The 14,079-nt window shown below is 43.6% G+C and overlaps 1 protein-coding gene across 2 annotated transcripts in view; it reads right to left on the bottom strand.

Moving 5' to 3' along the window:
- TTC17 (tetratricopeptide repeat domain 17) overlaps positions 1-14,079 on the bottom strand; it is a 105,804-nt gene that overhangs the window by 18,704 nt on the left and 73,021 nt on the right. For both annotated transcript variants that reach the window (XM_084777151.1, XM_084777152.1), the window contains 4 exons: positions 13,810-13,963; positions 9,708-9,828; positions 7,693-7,852; positions 6,069-6,152 (listed from right to left, as the gene is read on the bottom strand). In XM_084777151.1, coding sequence (XP_084633277.1) covers positions 6,069-6,152; positions 7,693-7,852; positions 9,708-9,828; positions 13,810-13,963 — 519 coding nt within the window. The remainder of the gene's footprint in view (positions 1-6,068; positions 6,153-7,692; positions 7,853-9,707; positions 9,829-13,809; positions 13,964-14,079) is intronic.

Below are 14,079 nucleotides of genomic sequence, written 5' to 3'. Positions count from 1 at the left end.
TCGGCACAAGCTTAAGGAATGGATTTAATCTTACCTGTTTCCTCTCCAGCACAGAACATGTATTTTTCTGTGCTGGGGAGCTGCTACACACAATTAGCTTTCTGTCCTTTCTCATTGGTTTGTGTGTTCATGCACCACTATTAAACAGTTTTAATTAAGGACTTCACATATGTTTAATATGTGGTTAAGCTCTCTTCTTCTCTAGCTGGTCTTTTTCACGGTCTGCCTGTAATTCTTCATTGTTCACTCTTGTGGATAAACTTACAATTAGCTTGTCTGGTGCTGGAGAAAACACAGCACTTTTACTATTATTGCTAAAATTCACAAGTTAATTTAGGAAGAACTAATGTTCCTACACTGTGGGGACTTTATACTCAGGAAAACACATGGCTCCATTTTCCATTTGTTATATCTGTCAGCATTGTTTTATATTTTTCTTCAGTTTTAGAGATTTTTCTTAAGTTTACAATTTTTTTCTTTTTCTTTCTTTCTTTTGTTTTTTTGAGACAGAGTTTCTCTGTGTAACCTTGGCTGTCCTAGACTTGCTTTGTAGACCAGGCTGGCCTCGATATCACAGAGATCCACCTGCCTCTGCCTCCCAAGTGCTGGGATTAAAGGAGTGCGCCACCATGCCTGGCCTTACAATTTCTTTATATCTATATGAAAAATTCACTTTGAATTTTTCAGCTTTACTTATTTTCTAGCTTAATCTATTTGGTCAGATAAACTGAAATGATTTTTAAGTTTTGGCATGGTGTTAAAACATTTTTAAAAAGCTAATCAGATATATGACCCTCTTTCCTCTTTCCTTCCTTCCTTCCTTCCTTCTTCCTTTCCTCCTGACTCTGCCTCCCTGAGTGCTGAGATTAAAGGCGTGTGCCACTGAGCAGCCACTTTTCCTCTTTCTTAGGCACTTGTAAAGAATATGACTCTATCACTTTCAGACATGATGCTCTGCACATGTCACCCGGGTCACTGTTCATGTTTCCTGCCCATTTTACAGCTATTACAAGATGTATATTAAAACCTACTATATTGGAAACATGTCTACCTTTTCTTTTAGGAAGTCCATGTTTACACTGTTTGCATTTCAGGGCAGTGTTATGGAATACATATAGTTAATAGGGCTCATCCACATTATATTGGTTAATTAGCTTCCTATGGCTGTGCCACACTGCCTCAAACTTGGTTATTTAATGAAGTAAAAGTTTGTTATTTGTGCAGTCTGGAGACAAGCGACCCAGATCAGCATAACTGTGCATACCAATGCTCTGCAGGGCTGAACTTCCTGCACAGAACTCAGAGGAGAGTCATTTCTCACCCCCTTTGGCCTTTGGTAGTGACCAGCATTCTTTGTCATGTCCCTGTGGTCATAGTACCATGGGCTCTGTACCCGAGTTACACCTCCTCCCTCCTTGAAGGCTACCTGTGAGTGCACACAGTGCCTTCCATAAAAACAAGCACAGCCTTTCCATCTCTCAATTCTGAAAATCATAACTGCGAAATTCTCTCTTTAATCTAAGGTAACTTTCATAGACTCCAGGGATTCAGATAAGGACACCTTTTGGGGTCACTACCTAGCTTACCACAGACCCCTTTATCCTTATGAAATACCACGTTAGCTCTGCTAATGCTTTTTATCTCAATGCTTTCTTGAGATAAAAATGCAGTGATATGCAACTCTTTTTTGTCACTGTTTCCTTGATGTCATTTTTCATCTGTACTTTCAACTTTTTCATATTCAGAAATTTAAAGTGTTCCTTCTAAGCAGCAAGTGGCTGGATTTAAAAAACCAATGATATGTGGCTTAGATTTTTGCCTTGGCACCAGTCTCCCGATGCACCTGTGTCTGTGTTACTAGTTTGATGTTTCTATGTTCTTACCTTTCCTGACTTCCTTCAATTTAATCAAATACTTCATGCTATTGATTGCATTTTCCTCCTACTAAACTGCATCTTAGAATTATTTTGGTAGTTAGCTGGTGGCTCAAAACATATATGTAAATTATCACTCTTCCAATCTGACTGACAGCAGTTAAACCTTTAAACTCCACATCCTGCTCTTGCCTCCCTATGTCACGTCTACACTTCCACCGCACACTTCAGATGGTCCCAAGAGCGAGGTGCTAGGTGCCGAGGGGCTGCAATCGACCATTCCTTTGAGCAGCCAGTGAGCATTTACGGCTCACTTTTTGGTGTTCATTTCTCACATATGCATCCTTCTACCTGAGATCATTTTCCTACAGATCTCCCTTTACATTTTATTTCAGTTTATATCTACTAGTGGAAAATTCTCTCAGCTTTTGATCAACTGAACACAGCTACATTTCTCCTCGGCTTCTGAAGGATACTCTGGCTGGTTCAGAATTCGGGGTCTGCTGTTTTCTTTATGCAGCACTGTAAGATGGCTTGGTTTTCCATGGATTTCCCTAAGGCACTGCTGGTCTCACTCCTGCTTCCCTGAGGCGGAAGCGGAGGACTAGGTGGGCAGCATGTTCTCTGGCCAGAGCCTTGAGTCACGCACTCTGCTAAGGTAGAGACAGCTGCAGCTGGAGCTTGGCCAGCTCTTGTTCTCACAGCCTTCCAGAGGGCATCAAATACATGCATGAAGTAGTCTTGGCTGTCTCGCCTCAGCAGTGTGAGTGACTTCAGGTGAGTGCAGCAGCGGCAGGACAGAACTGCAAACAGATGGACAGCTGCTTTCTGTACTAAGTCTGGAGTGCTGTACCACCAACCACCAACACCTGACAAAGAAATGGGCGCTTTTCCTATATCCTTAAACTTGTGGTTTTCAGTGGGTTTGGTGTTTGTATTATTAAGCCTTTCCATTTAAAATCTTCTGTAGCATAACCTGTGGGTATGCTTTTAAAATAAAAAAAAGTGTGTGTTTATTTTTCCTGTATTCTATGTGCACCATGTATACCTGGAGCCCACAGAGGCCAGAAGAAGGCACGAGAGTCCCTAGAACTGGAAATGGTTATGAGTGGCCATGTAGGTGTAGGAAATCAAACCCAGGGCTGTGGAAGAGCAGCCCGTGCTCTTAATCACTGAGCCATCTCTCTAGTCCCTAGTTATGTGTTTGACTACTCTGAAAGTTCTTTTAATAGGTGAGGCTGCATTTGTGTCATAGCCCATCTCCATTATGGCTATGACTAAGCAGCTTGCCCCAGTCCCTGAATGCATCTGTAAGTACCCGTGTGTATGTATTTGCTTCCTGTACACCTGCTTTGCTTGACCCTTTACAATCTATCTTTTGGTAATTAGGAAAGCTCATATTGAACCTATATTGTAATGCCTTCATCCCAGTGACAATGTGTGATTCTACCTCATATTTGGGTTACATTCTTTTGATTCTTATTTTTCCTCACATTCTTCCCAACCTCTGTATCAGGATATGATCTTAAATTCCCATCCAGCACCTAGTAATCAATCAGTACACGGATCTGACCTTTTATATATGCTCCCACTCAGTCAGTCTATCATTGGCTGCCTCAGCACACCTGTATGTCAGAGGATAGGTCCTTGTATATGGCAGTGGCTTCTGGAGAGCATCTCAGCTGTGCAGTGGTCCCTTCTACCAATGCCATTCTGGTCAACTAGGTTGTGCAGCATACCACAGGTAGCCTTTCAGAAGAGGCATATGGGAGCAAACTCATCACCAGTTGCCTATGGTTAACTCAGTAGCTCAAGGCTTACCATTTTTTTCCTTGAGTATCTTAAATATATACTAAATTACTCCATTGACTATTGGAATTGTGTTTTTGTTAAAAACCTAGTAATGTTAGTCTATTCAGTAACATTCAAATAAAAAAACACTTTCAGAGACAGGTGAGATGGCTCAGCAGGTAGAGGCGCTTGTGGACAGGACTGAAGATCTAAGTTTGACCACAGAACACACAAAGGAGTAGGATAAAAGTTGTCTCTGACATCCACATAAGTCTGGTGTGTATACGTGCATGTGTGCGTGCATACACACACACACACACACACACACACACACACACACACACACACACACACACACAGAACTTAAATATGTAAATTTACAGTAACTTTTCCTTCGTTCTCTGTTTGTTTTCCTGGGTGGGGCGTGGGGGGCGGCTCTGGTTTGTGTTTTTTCAGACAAGTGTCACTGTCTAGTCCATGCTGGCCTTGAACTCACTCTGTAGCCCAGGATGCTCCCCAGTCTGTGAGTGTCCACCCACAGCTCCGCCTCCTGTTGATGGAAAAGATGATCCTTTTTGTGTTCTGTTTTGGTATCTATCCCGTGTGCTTGCTTGTGCTGCTACTTCTTTTGTCTTCATCTGGAAACAATTTCTTTCATTTGTCATTCTTTTGAATATGCCATTGCTTCTCTTTTAAATCCCTCTTCTGCCGGCATCTTACTCGCTAGCTCTTCCAAGCCTAGCTATGTGGTTCTTGCAGACTTGCTGGCTCAGAGTGGGAGTGGATGCTCAGTTCCACTAGCCCCGCGCTCCCCATCGTCCTCCAGACCCAGCAGCCTCTAAGTGCCAGCCCTGCTTTTATTGAGCTCACACTCACACTCACACTTGTGGTTGTCTTTGTTTGTAGCCGGATACAGAGGTCTGCATCACATAGGACCAACAGTACCCAGGAAGCACTTCACCCAGTGCAGGATGCAGCTGTTCTGAAGTGGGGCGATCTTCCTGGAGACTGAACTGCTGTGTCAGGAGAGAAATGTCAAGGACTACCTCTTGTTTTATTAAATAGAGCAATTTGCTTGGATAAGCATCGCTGCTAACTCTTTTGGATTAGTTTCTTTGTCACACAAGATGCCCTTTTAGCCAGACATTATTTTACAAAAAGAAAAGAACTTGACAAGTCTTATTTAGTTTTAGCTTGGGTTACATTTTTTTCCTGTTATGTTTTCTTCCATTCTTTTTGATTATCTCTTCCGTTTTTCTCCTTTCCATCCATACCTTTCTTCCTGTGTTCATCTGAATTCTCCTGCTGCTACTTGCAATCTGCCACCTCTCCTGTGACTACTTCTCCTGTTTGTTAGCATTCAGCGTGAGAAGCCTTGCATTTTTTTAGTTTTGCTCTGCGATCTTGATTCATAAAGTCAGTTGTTTCATGTTACTTTTAAAGTTGACGTCTGGACTAACTTGTGGTTTTGGCCCCTGCAGGACCTTTCTGCTATGTGCTCTCTAGCGAGGCTTGCTGTTCCTCTGTAAGGTGGTCTGGGATCTGGAGCACCACTGCATTACCCAGGATCTTCCTTTCCAGCAGTGGACTCTATGGACACGTTCAGAAACTGCTATCCTAGCCTATCTTTTGCCTCCACTTCCAGATAAGCCTACTATGTCGATCTTAGGCACTTTGGCAAACCTTACTTCTTACTGTTTATTTATTTGGATCTGTAGATCACATCTGTGCCCTACTTTCATTACAAATGGACAATTCCTGTGTGTAATACCCAAAGGCAGACAGCTGTTATCGCATCTTGTCGTATTTACACTGAAGCGAGTTGCTTTTCTTAATCACTGTTATAAATAACCTCTTCAACATGAGACAGTACTAGATTGATCCTCAGCTACAGAGTAATCAAATTAAAAATGTAACTTTGTTAACTTTCCTTTTTTCTAAAACATCCCACAGAGGCAGGAAAGTCATCTTAGATGTTTCAGGTACCTTCTCTGAGCAGTAGGAGCTGCAGTGTTGTACGTATGCTTCAGGACTAGAGTAGAAAAGGTACTCCACAAGGTATTTCCTGTCCACCCTGTTCTGTTCTTCCATGCCACACACTGCATCACTTCCTATACCCAGGTTCCAGGTTCCCAGCAGCACCGCCTCTCAATACCGAGACAGAGGAAAGAAGGCGTCACTGACTGGGCACGCCGCATCCCAGAAGGCAAAGGAGTGGAAAGAGTGACAAGTGGCGATAGAGGAGTCATGAGAGTGACCGAGATACCCTGAGTGGGGTCACTTCACCTTGGGCCTCTGGTCATGCTAGTCACAGGCAGACATGGTGAGAGCCACGTGGGGACCAATAGTCTAGAAAGAAGCTAGAGGGTGGGCAATACTTTCTAGTCACTTTGGGGAACTTACTTTTTCCAAAACCTTGGCGATTCGGGTGCCGATCTGTTCAAGTGACTGTTGTGGATACTGGTCCTTGCCAAGATTCTGCAGTACCTGGAACAGAAGGAGACAGGCTGAAAATGAGACCGGATTTGGATGTTGCCATTGCTGCTGAGCTGGAGGGTGGAGCAGGATGACAAAGAGCTTTTCTGGGACACTGATGAGCAGCCAGTCTGTGGAGGATACACTTAAGGTGACTCTGACAGCCCATGGCCCTCTTCTACCTGGTAAAAGTTACAGACAAAGAAAACACAGGCATCACTGCAACACTAGGAAATAAGGGCAGCAGAAGTACTCAGCATTCTGTCACCTGCACAGGCACTGTTAATGCCCTTACATATATTTTTCAGATATTTGCTGTGTGTATGTGTGTGTGCACATGCGCACGTGTGTGCATTCTGTAACCCATATTTTCATACAATATATTCTTTTTTTTTCCTCCTTTATTAATTTATTCTTGTTACATCTCAATGGTTATCCCATCCCTTGTATCCTCTCATTCTTCCCTCCCTCCCAATTTCCCCTTATTCCCCTCCCCTATGATTGTTCCTGAGGGGGATTACCTCCCCCTCTATATGATCATAGGGTATCAAGTCTCTTCTTGGTAACCTACTGTCCTTCCTCTGAGTGCCACCAGGTCTCCCCCTCCAGGGGACATGGTCAAAGGTGAGGCACCAGAGTACGTGAGAAAGTAATATCCCACTCTCCACTCTACTGTGGAGAGTGTTCTGTCCATTGGCTAGATCTGGGTAGGGGCTTAAGGTTCTTAACTTTTCTTCATGCCAGTACATATATCTGTCTTAGTTATGACTTCTGTTGCTGTGATAAAATACCATGAGCACAGCAACTTGCAGGTCTGTGAGATAGTGTCACACTCTATCACAATAGGAAGTCAGGGCAGGAACTCAAGCAGGGCAGGAACCTGGAGGCAGGAACTGAGGCACAGGTCTCAGAGGAGGGCTGCTTACTGTCTACTTGCTCCTAATGGCTTTCTCAGCCTGCTTTCTTACAGCACCTAGGACTGCCAGCCCAGTGGTGGCATTGCCCACAGTAAGCAAGAACATGTACCATAGGCCAATCTTGTGGGGCCATTTCTCAACTGAGGTTCCCTCTTCTAAAATGACTCTAGCCTGTGTCAAGTTGACATACAACTAGCCAGCGTGACATCTCTACCACATCCTTCCTAATTATGCCACCGTATATTACCAGCTATCTTATTGAACTTATCCTTTAACATGGGCATCTGTGACATGTTTTCCAATTATCTCTTGAGGTACAGTATATGCTGCATCAGTCCTCCTGCCTTTCTTAAGAATGTCAACAGGAAAATAACTGCCCCAAAGGTCTCTCTCCCGAGCCTCACTGTGGGAGGCAGAAGCTGGCTCACTCTGAGGGGAGTGCTGCTTACCCTCATAAGAAGTACAAGCTCTGTCCTTGGGCCTGCATTGAATTGGGTTTGGATGAAAGCTACACAGGTCAGGGCCAACTAAAGGAAAATAAAGGAAAAAGAATCCTGGCCACTCACTCTTGCTTTCTGCTATCAGCTACACCACAGCTATGAGGCTAACATCACTGAACAAGGCTGAGAACTCACCTCTGTTAGCTGGCTTTCACCCGTGTAGTGCAGGCTGGCTCTGTTGGACACTCCATGTAGGTGGTCCAGGGTGTGCATGCTTGTGGGGAGATTACCATTGCACAGCGGTTCCATTGCTGGCTGCTGTATGGGTGTGGCAAAGTCTATGTGTTCTGTGATGCTGGAAAACAGAGATGACCACATCAGCCATGGAAATCCAAGTAAGGAGAGACAGCTCTAACAATCGGCGCATCTAACTTCCATACAGTGTTTCCTCACCTGGGAGGGTTTGACATGAGTGGTTTTCTTCTAGGATTTCTGCTTTCAGGGAATGGAAAACAGCAAGACAAACAACTGGTTTCTACAGTCTACTTTTCCCTTATAAACAGAAGCATACTTGTTGCTCAGAGAAAGTCCTCTAAAAGCTAGACAGTAAATTTTATGGAGACCCAACTGTACATTCATTGTACTGGGTGTCAAATACAAGTACATTACTTCATGACCTCAAGAAGTTATTTTTATAAAAAAGATTTTGACGATTCAAAATTATGTATATATTGTGTATCTCTCTGTGGGCATGTGCATGTGTGGCCCAGAGGCCACAGATGTCCTTGGTGCTGGAGTTACAGGTGGTTGTGAGCCATCAATATGGGTTCTCATCTTGCCTGCTTGGCCATCTCTACAGCCCGAGAGGCTACTTCTCACAGGACAGCCACACAAATAATCATATGAATGACATACTGTAATTTGGCACTACCAAGTTTTCCTTAAAATTTTTTAATTTATACTTGTGTAACATTTATTGCTCCATTGATTATTTATCCCAAATTTCATATCAGATACTAAGGCTATAGTTAAGTAAACAGATGCAGTCCTACTTATGTTGCTCATGTCTTGGAAGGAGAGTTCCATACAGATATGATAAGTTATAAAACATGAAATAATGAAAATGTGTTCATGAGGGAATACATCTCTTCTGTACCACAAGGAAGGTGGTTATGACAGCTTTCCTGAGACAGGAGAGTTCAAAGGCCTGAGGGTGGAAATTGTGACTGAGGGTGGGGCAGAGCAAGAAGGCCTGACTTCCATGCAAGCTTTCATAGTAGGGAGCAAATGGACAAAGCAGAAGCAAAGCATGAACAGTGCAGGGGGCCCCCTTAGGACGCATGTGCCTGGGTAGCAGCAGAGGCTCTGGAGCATCGTGTGGATGCAGAATAGCAGACAGCTTTGCAATGCTCTCAGGGAGTAAAGCAGTCAGGATTGGGGTTTGAGAGATGTGGAAAAGAATCGTTAAGGATAATACTCAGGTTTCTGGCCTGAACACAGAGGAACATATTTCCTAGAGAGATGGCTGAAAAGTTAGGAGCACACACTTAACCTGTAGCTTCAGCTCCCAGTACCCGTATCAGGTGGCTCACAACTGCCTGCAACTCCAGCCCAATGGACTCCATGTCCTTGTCTGGACGCCATGGATACCAGCATTCACACACACATAATTAAGAAATAAGTTATGTGTCTTCTTGAGCTTGTGGATATATGTGAGTCTGGGGCTTTGAGGATAGTCTGGTCTGGAGACAGAAACATGGGAGGGGTCACTGCATTCTAGGAGCAGTCACTCCCACTACACATGGTTGTGAAAGACAAGGTTAGCAGGTTGGGGGAAGTGCCGGCACTCCCAGGGCAGGAAGTTAGCAAATGTACCCTTGTTTATTGTATTTTCACAAGTGTTTAGTAAATCTAGATGTTTCCCTACCTCCCCTGAAAATGTGTAATGTCTATGTAATGACCTCTGTAGTTCCAAAGAAAAGGATCTGGTCCTGAACATGAACTATGCCACACATGACTTCTGATGGCTGGCAAGATGGACTGAGTCCATCTAGGCTGTGGGTAGCAATGGTCATGCTTTATTGATCACAGTGTTGGAAAGATGACGCTTCTGACCACTCATGGCACGAGACATTGCTGGAGTTGGCTGGGGCCCCTCTGGGTCACTGGTAAGGAAACTCCATGAGGAAGGTCAAGCCAAAGATACTTACTCAATATTTTTTGAAGAAACTGCCAACCAGGTGCTCACAATGGCAGTTAGCTCTACCCAGCGGAGTTTGAGGCACTCATCTGGACTGGGCCACCCCAGACGCTGGTAGTCACGTTTTTTTCCTGGAAGGAAAGTATGTGATGAATGGACCCAGTACAAAAGAATGGAAGCCAAGCTGCTGTGTCCCTCAGTGATGACATCACCCAAACTGGGGTGTTTGGTGGTGTCCGTTTTTCTTCTGGTCTCTAGAATGTGTGCCATGGAAAAACAGATTCAATCAAAATCTTATCATTCGTGGCAATGAGAATAAATATCCTCTCTGAATAAGGTCTTATTCTCAAAGGTGATGAAATTAAAATGCAATCCCGTGCTCTGTTTGAAGCTGGTCAACTGAAATAAGGATGAAGACACTCTTAGATACTAACACTCTTAGGCAGCTCAGTTTACCCTTCTGGGTTTTGATTTTATGAGGCTAACTCGGATTTAGTGGGAAGCAGGCATCCAGTCCTGGCTTTGACATCCTGGGGTAGACAATGCTTTGTTGTAGACACTGTAGTGCACTCCAGGACATTTTAGCAGCCCCTAGGCCTCAACCCATCAGATTTCAGTAGCACAACCCCCTCAAGAAATGTTGCCATACACTGTCAAATATTCCATGGGTACAAGCTGCCCCTGAGAGAATCACTGCTGCCATGACAGGATGGGATCTGTGACAACATAAGGTCATATGTATGAGCATTTCCTGTGTGTTTGCTCAGAGGAGGAAGCAGGTGATGAGTGCCTCACCCAAAGTTCTCTGACCAGAGGGGCAGAGGGGGAACGCAGACATAGCCTATGTGATGCTAACATGTAGTCTCACTGCCTGTGCTAGCAAAGGCACCTCCTGTTCAGTCTGAGCCCTTTACTTCAGACCAAGTCCCCAAGAAAGAGAAAAAGCAAAGCCAAGTCTTATCTGATGGGCTTCTGATGGGTTTGCGCAGGAAGGAGAACCTTAATTTTGTGTGGCACTTTTTATACTCTTGGAATTTACCAGCAATAGAAAAACATTTGAGGTATAGGCAGAGATTTAGATGCAGATTTTAATAAAGCAAAAAAGAACAGTTTGGAAGAATTTCCAATTAACTTTAAATAAAGCATACATTTCACAATAAAGCTCACTTTCTCTTTATATTTTAAAAATTCACGTGAAAAATATTAAGCACCTATTATAAAGGGTCTGGGGACTGTGAAATGCACTGGGGTACACATAGGAAGAGGCAGCCTGCTCTGCAGCTCGCAGGCTAGTGAGAAAGGAACACAAAAAGAGCCTGTTACAACATGACAGCACAAAGGAGGGAGCAACTAATTCTATCTGAAGGTTACAAGGGAGAAATGGCACTTGAGTTTCAAGTTTAAGGGTGAGTGATATTAGCACCGCAGAGGTGGGTAAGGGCATTCGAGGCAGAGGGCACAGCATGTGCAAAGGCATGGTAAAACAAGAGCATGGCTGCTTCATAGGTGGTGTTGGAGAGTGGGGAGAGGCTGGTTTATAAAGGGTCCTGAATGCCACACTAGGAAGTCTGCACTTTATCCTGTAGGCAGTGGGAAACTTCGAGCCCACATCTCTCCATCTTGGTCACAAGGACATCATAAGAGGATGTTAAATGCCTTGCTGAAACCCAGTTACACTATGTCTATGGCACTTCTCTGGCCTCCCACTCTAGAAGCCCTAGCCAAAAAAAGGAAATGAAATTAGTTCAATGTTATTATTAGTGCTCAGTTTATCTATTATGGTTCTCAAAGATCTCCAATTCTCCCATAGGTTTACAGACATCTGCTCAATAATTTGCTTTAGAACTTGGACCTGATTTGTCAGAAGTTTATTAGTGGACAGTGAACAAAATCCATACTTATTTAACTGGGCTACTAACCCTCTGGAGTATTTTTGCACCGTCTGCACGCTGAGAGCACTCACCTTCAGGACAGTAAGAGACTTCATGATATCATTTGCAAGTATTTTCAGTGTCCAACTCAGGCCTGCCAAGCAGGGACCACTTGGAACTGCTTAAGTGGGGTTTGGGGGTAGCTCAGAGGTACAGGACTTGTCTAGTGCCAGCAAGGCCCAACTTTAACACCCCAGCATTACAGGCAAGCAAGCAAACAAAGGCACACCTGCCTAGATGCTCTCACAGAATCTCAGCCATGTAGGCTTTAGTTGTCCCTTTGTAAGAAGCTTTTGGTTTCTTTAACGCAATATGGGATTATTAGAAAATACCTGTATAGAACATTCTCCATAGTTAAGTGGAGACTGGGGACTGACTTTCACAGGACCTCTGGTGCCCCATATTTGGCCATGTCCCTTTGTTGGGGAGGTCCAATGGCACTCGGAGGAAGGATAGCGGACTACCAAGAAGAGACTTGATACCCTAGCACCATATTCAGGGGGAGGAGGTCCCCCTCAGTCACAGTTGTAGGGAAGGGGGAGTGGGGTGAAAGTGGGAGGGAGGGAGGAATGGGAGGATGCATGGGATGGGATAGAAAATGAGATGTAATATGAATTATTTTAATTTTCAATAAAAATGTGCTATTAATTAAAAAAAAAATACCTGTATAATAGAGAGGCCACAAAGGAGACACAAATGACCTTCACTTCTCTTAGCACCCAGAGAGAGCATCCGCACTGCTGTGCTTCCCTCTCCACGTGTCTTATGTGCTGCTTGCTAGGCCAAGTGCAGCTGATTCAAGAGGCCATCAACTCCATGGGATAGAGTACATCAGACACTTGACAACAGAAAAAATGCTGCCAGCTATTACGTACATCAGCTGTGACATGTAGCTCATGTAACAGAGATATTGAAATGTGAGAAAAATACAGTTGATAAGACACAGTGTGTTTACTATCAGGATGGAAACAGCCTTATGCCATTCATAAGCTGTCTTTATTCACTTGCTGCGTTGTGTGTCTCTTTGTTGTACAGCATATGCCACAGACATGCTGCAGCTTAGTTAGGAAAGTGCAGTATTGAGGCTGCTTATCGGTTGTTACTATGATAAGGAACTCGGTGTAATGGCATCTTTGTGCACATATCTCTGGTGTCTACAAGGCAACTCTCCTAGAGTGCATTAATAGAAGAAGAGTTATTGGTATGGCATAAATTCCTCTGACTCATCTTGTCAAACTAAGCTCAAGTTGGCCTTGTTGATTTTTGCTGTGCACTACACAGAGACAATTTGGTAGGCAAAAACCTTCACTGTTCATGTTTGCTCTTCCATGGCTGCTACTGACTGGACATACTGTTACACTGGTAGAGCTATGTGTATAGCTGATAAAGTAGTGCATGTTTTTTTTTTATCTTACTATTGCATTTTGCATTTTTTATGTTCTTTAAATGACAGTGATACCTTCTGTGGAAAATATATGATACAACTATATAAAAATATTCTGTAAAATCACACTGTTGAATTATCTCTTGTAGTTCTCTGCCTGGGAACGTCCTTCACCATAAATTGCTGTAGGTACTATGGACACCTTCTTCCTCAATGACTTCCTACAGTGACAGCTGTTCCCACATTTGACATGTGGCCATCTTCTTCATAGACAGACAGACTTAGCAGAAGAAGGTGCTTGCCTCCTGTAACTTAACAAGGTCTTTAACAGCACAGCCAGTCCATGTTTTTACCTCTGTGATGGTGAGACCTGTCCTAGGACATGCAGGACTTCTTATGGTACACCCTGGGTTTAAACAAGCTGATTGACTCTATCCCACTATTGCCTTCTGCTTAGTCAGTACTTTTATCCAGTTAAGGAAGACAGATTCTAATGAATTGAATTTTCAGTCTAAGATAGTACAAATATTCCTTTAAAAATGGATATGACATTTTAAAAAGAATTCTATCAGGTGGGCTTGCGGTGGAGTGGGGGAGGGGGAGAGTCACTTGGATGCATGATGGGTGGTGGCCTTTAACCCAAATAGCTAATGGTAAAAATCAAAGTCTAAAAAACTTCTTATACCAATACTGATATGGTCCTTTCATCTTCTCATCTGAGTCATAAAAGACATTCCTTCTGAGAAACAAGACAGGGACCTGAAAAAAGAAATGAGACCTGAGACAGTGTCACTCACCCTGGGGCCCAGGAGATGCCACCTTTGGGCCAGTGATCTCTAAGTTTGCTTGGTAACGTTGTCCATTTTCTGCTTGATTTGACTCTACTTTTTTCCCAGGAGGCTTTTTATGATCCCCTTTTGGTTTCTTTACACGTTTGACCTGGAATGTGATCTGGGGATCAAAAACATGTTAGAAACAAATGAGACCAGCGAGGGAATCTGTCATTCATCCTGACGGCTGCAGTTGGAGGATGAGGTAGGCCTGCAGAACCTGACGATCAGATCTGT

The sequence above is a fragment of the Acomys minous genome, assembly GCF_964271855.1.
Source record: "Acomys minous genome assembly, chromosome: 3".
NCBI classification, from domain to species: domain Eukaryota; kingdom Metazoa; phylum Chordata; class Mammalia; order Rodentia; family Muridae; genus Acomys; species Acomys minous.
The sequence above is the reverse complement of the archived record's forward strand: the minus strand, read 5'-3'. Positions and strand labels throughout refer to the sequence as shown.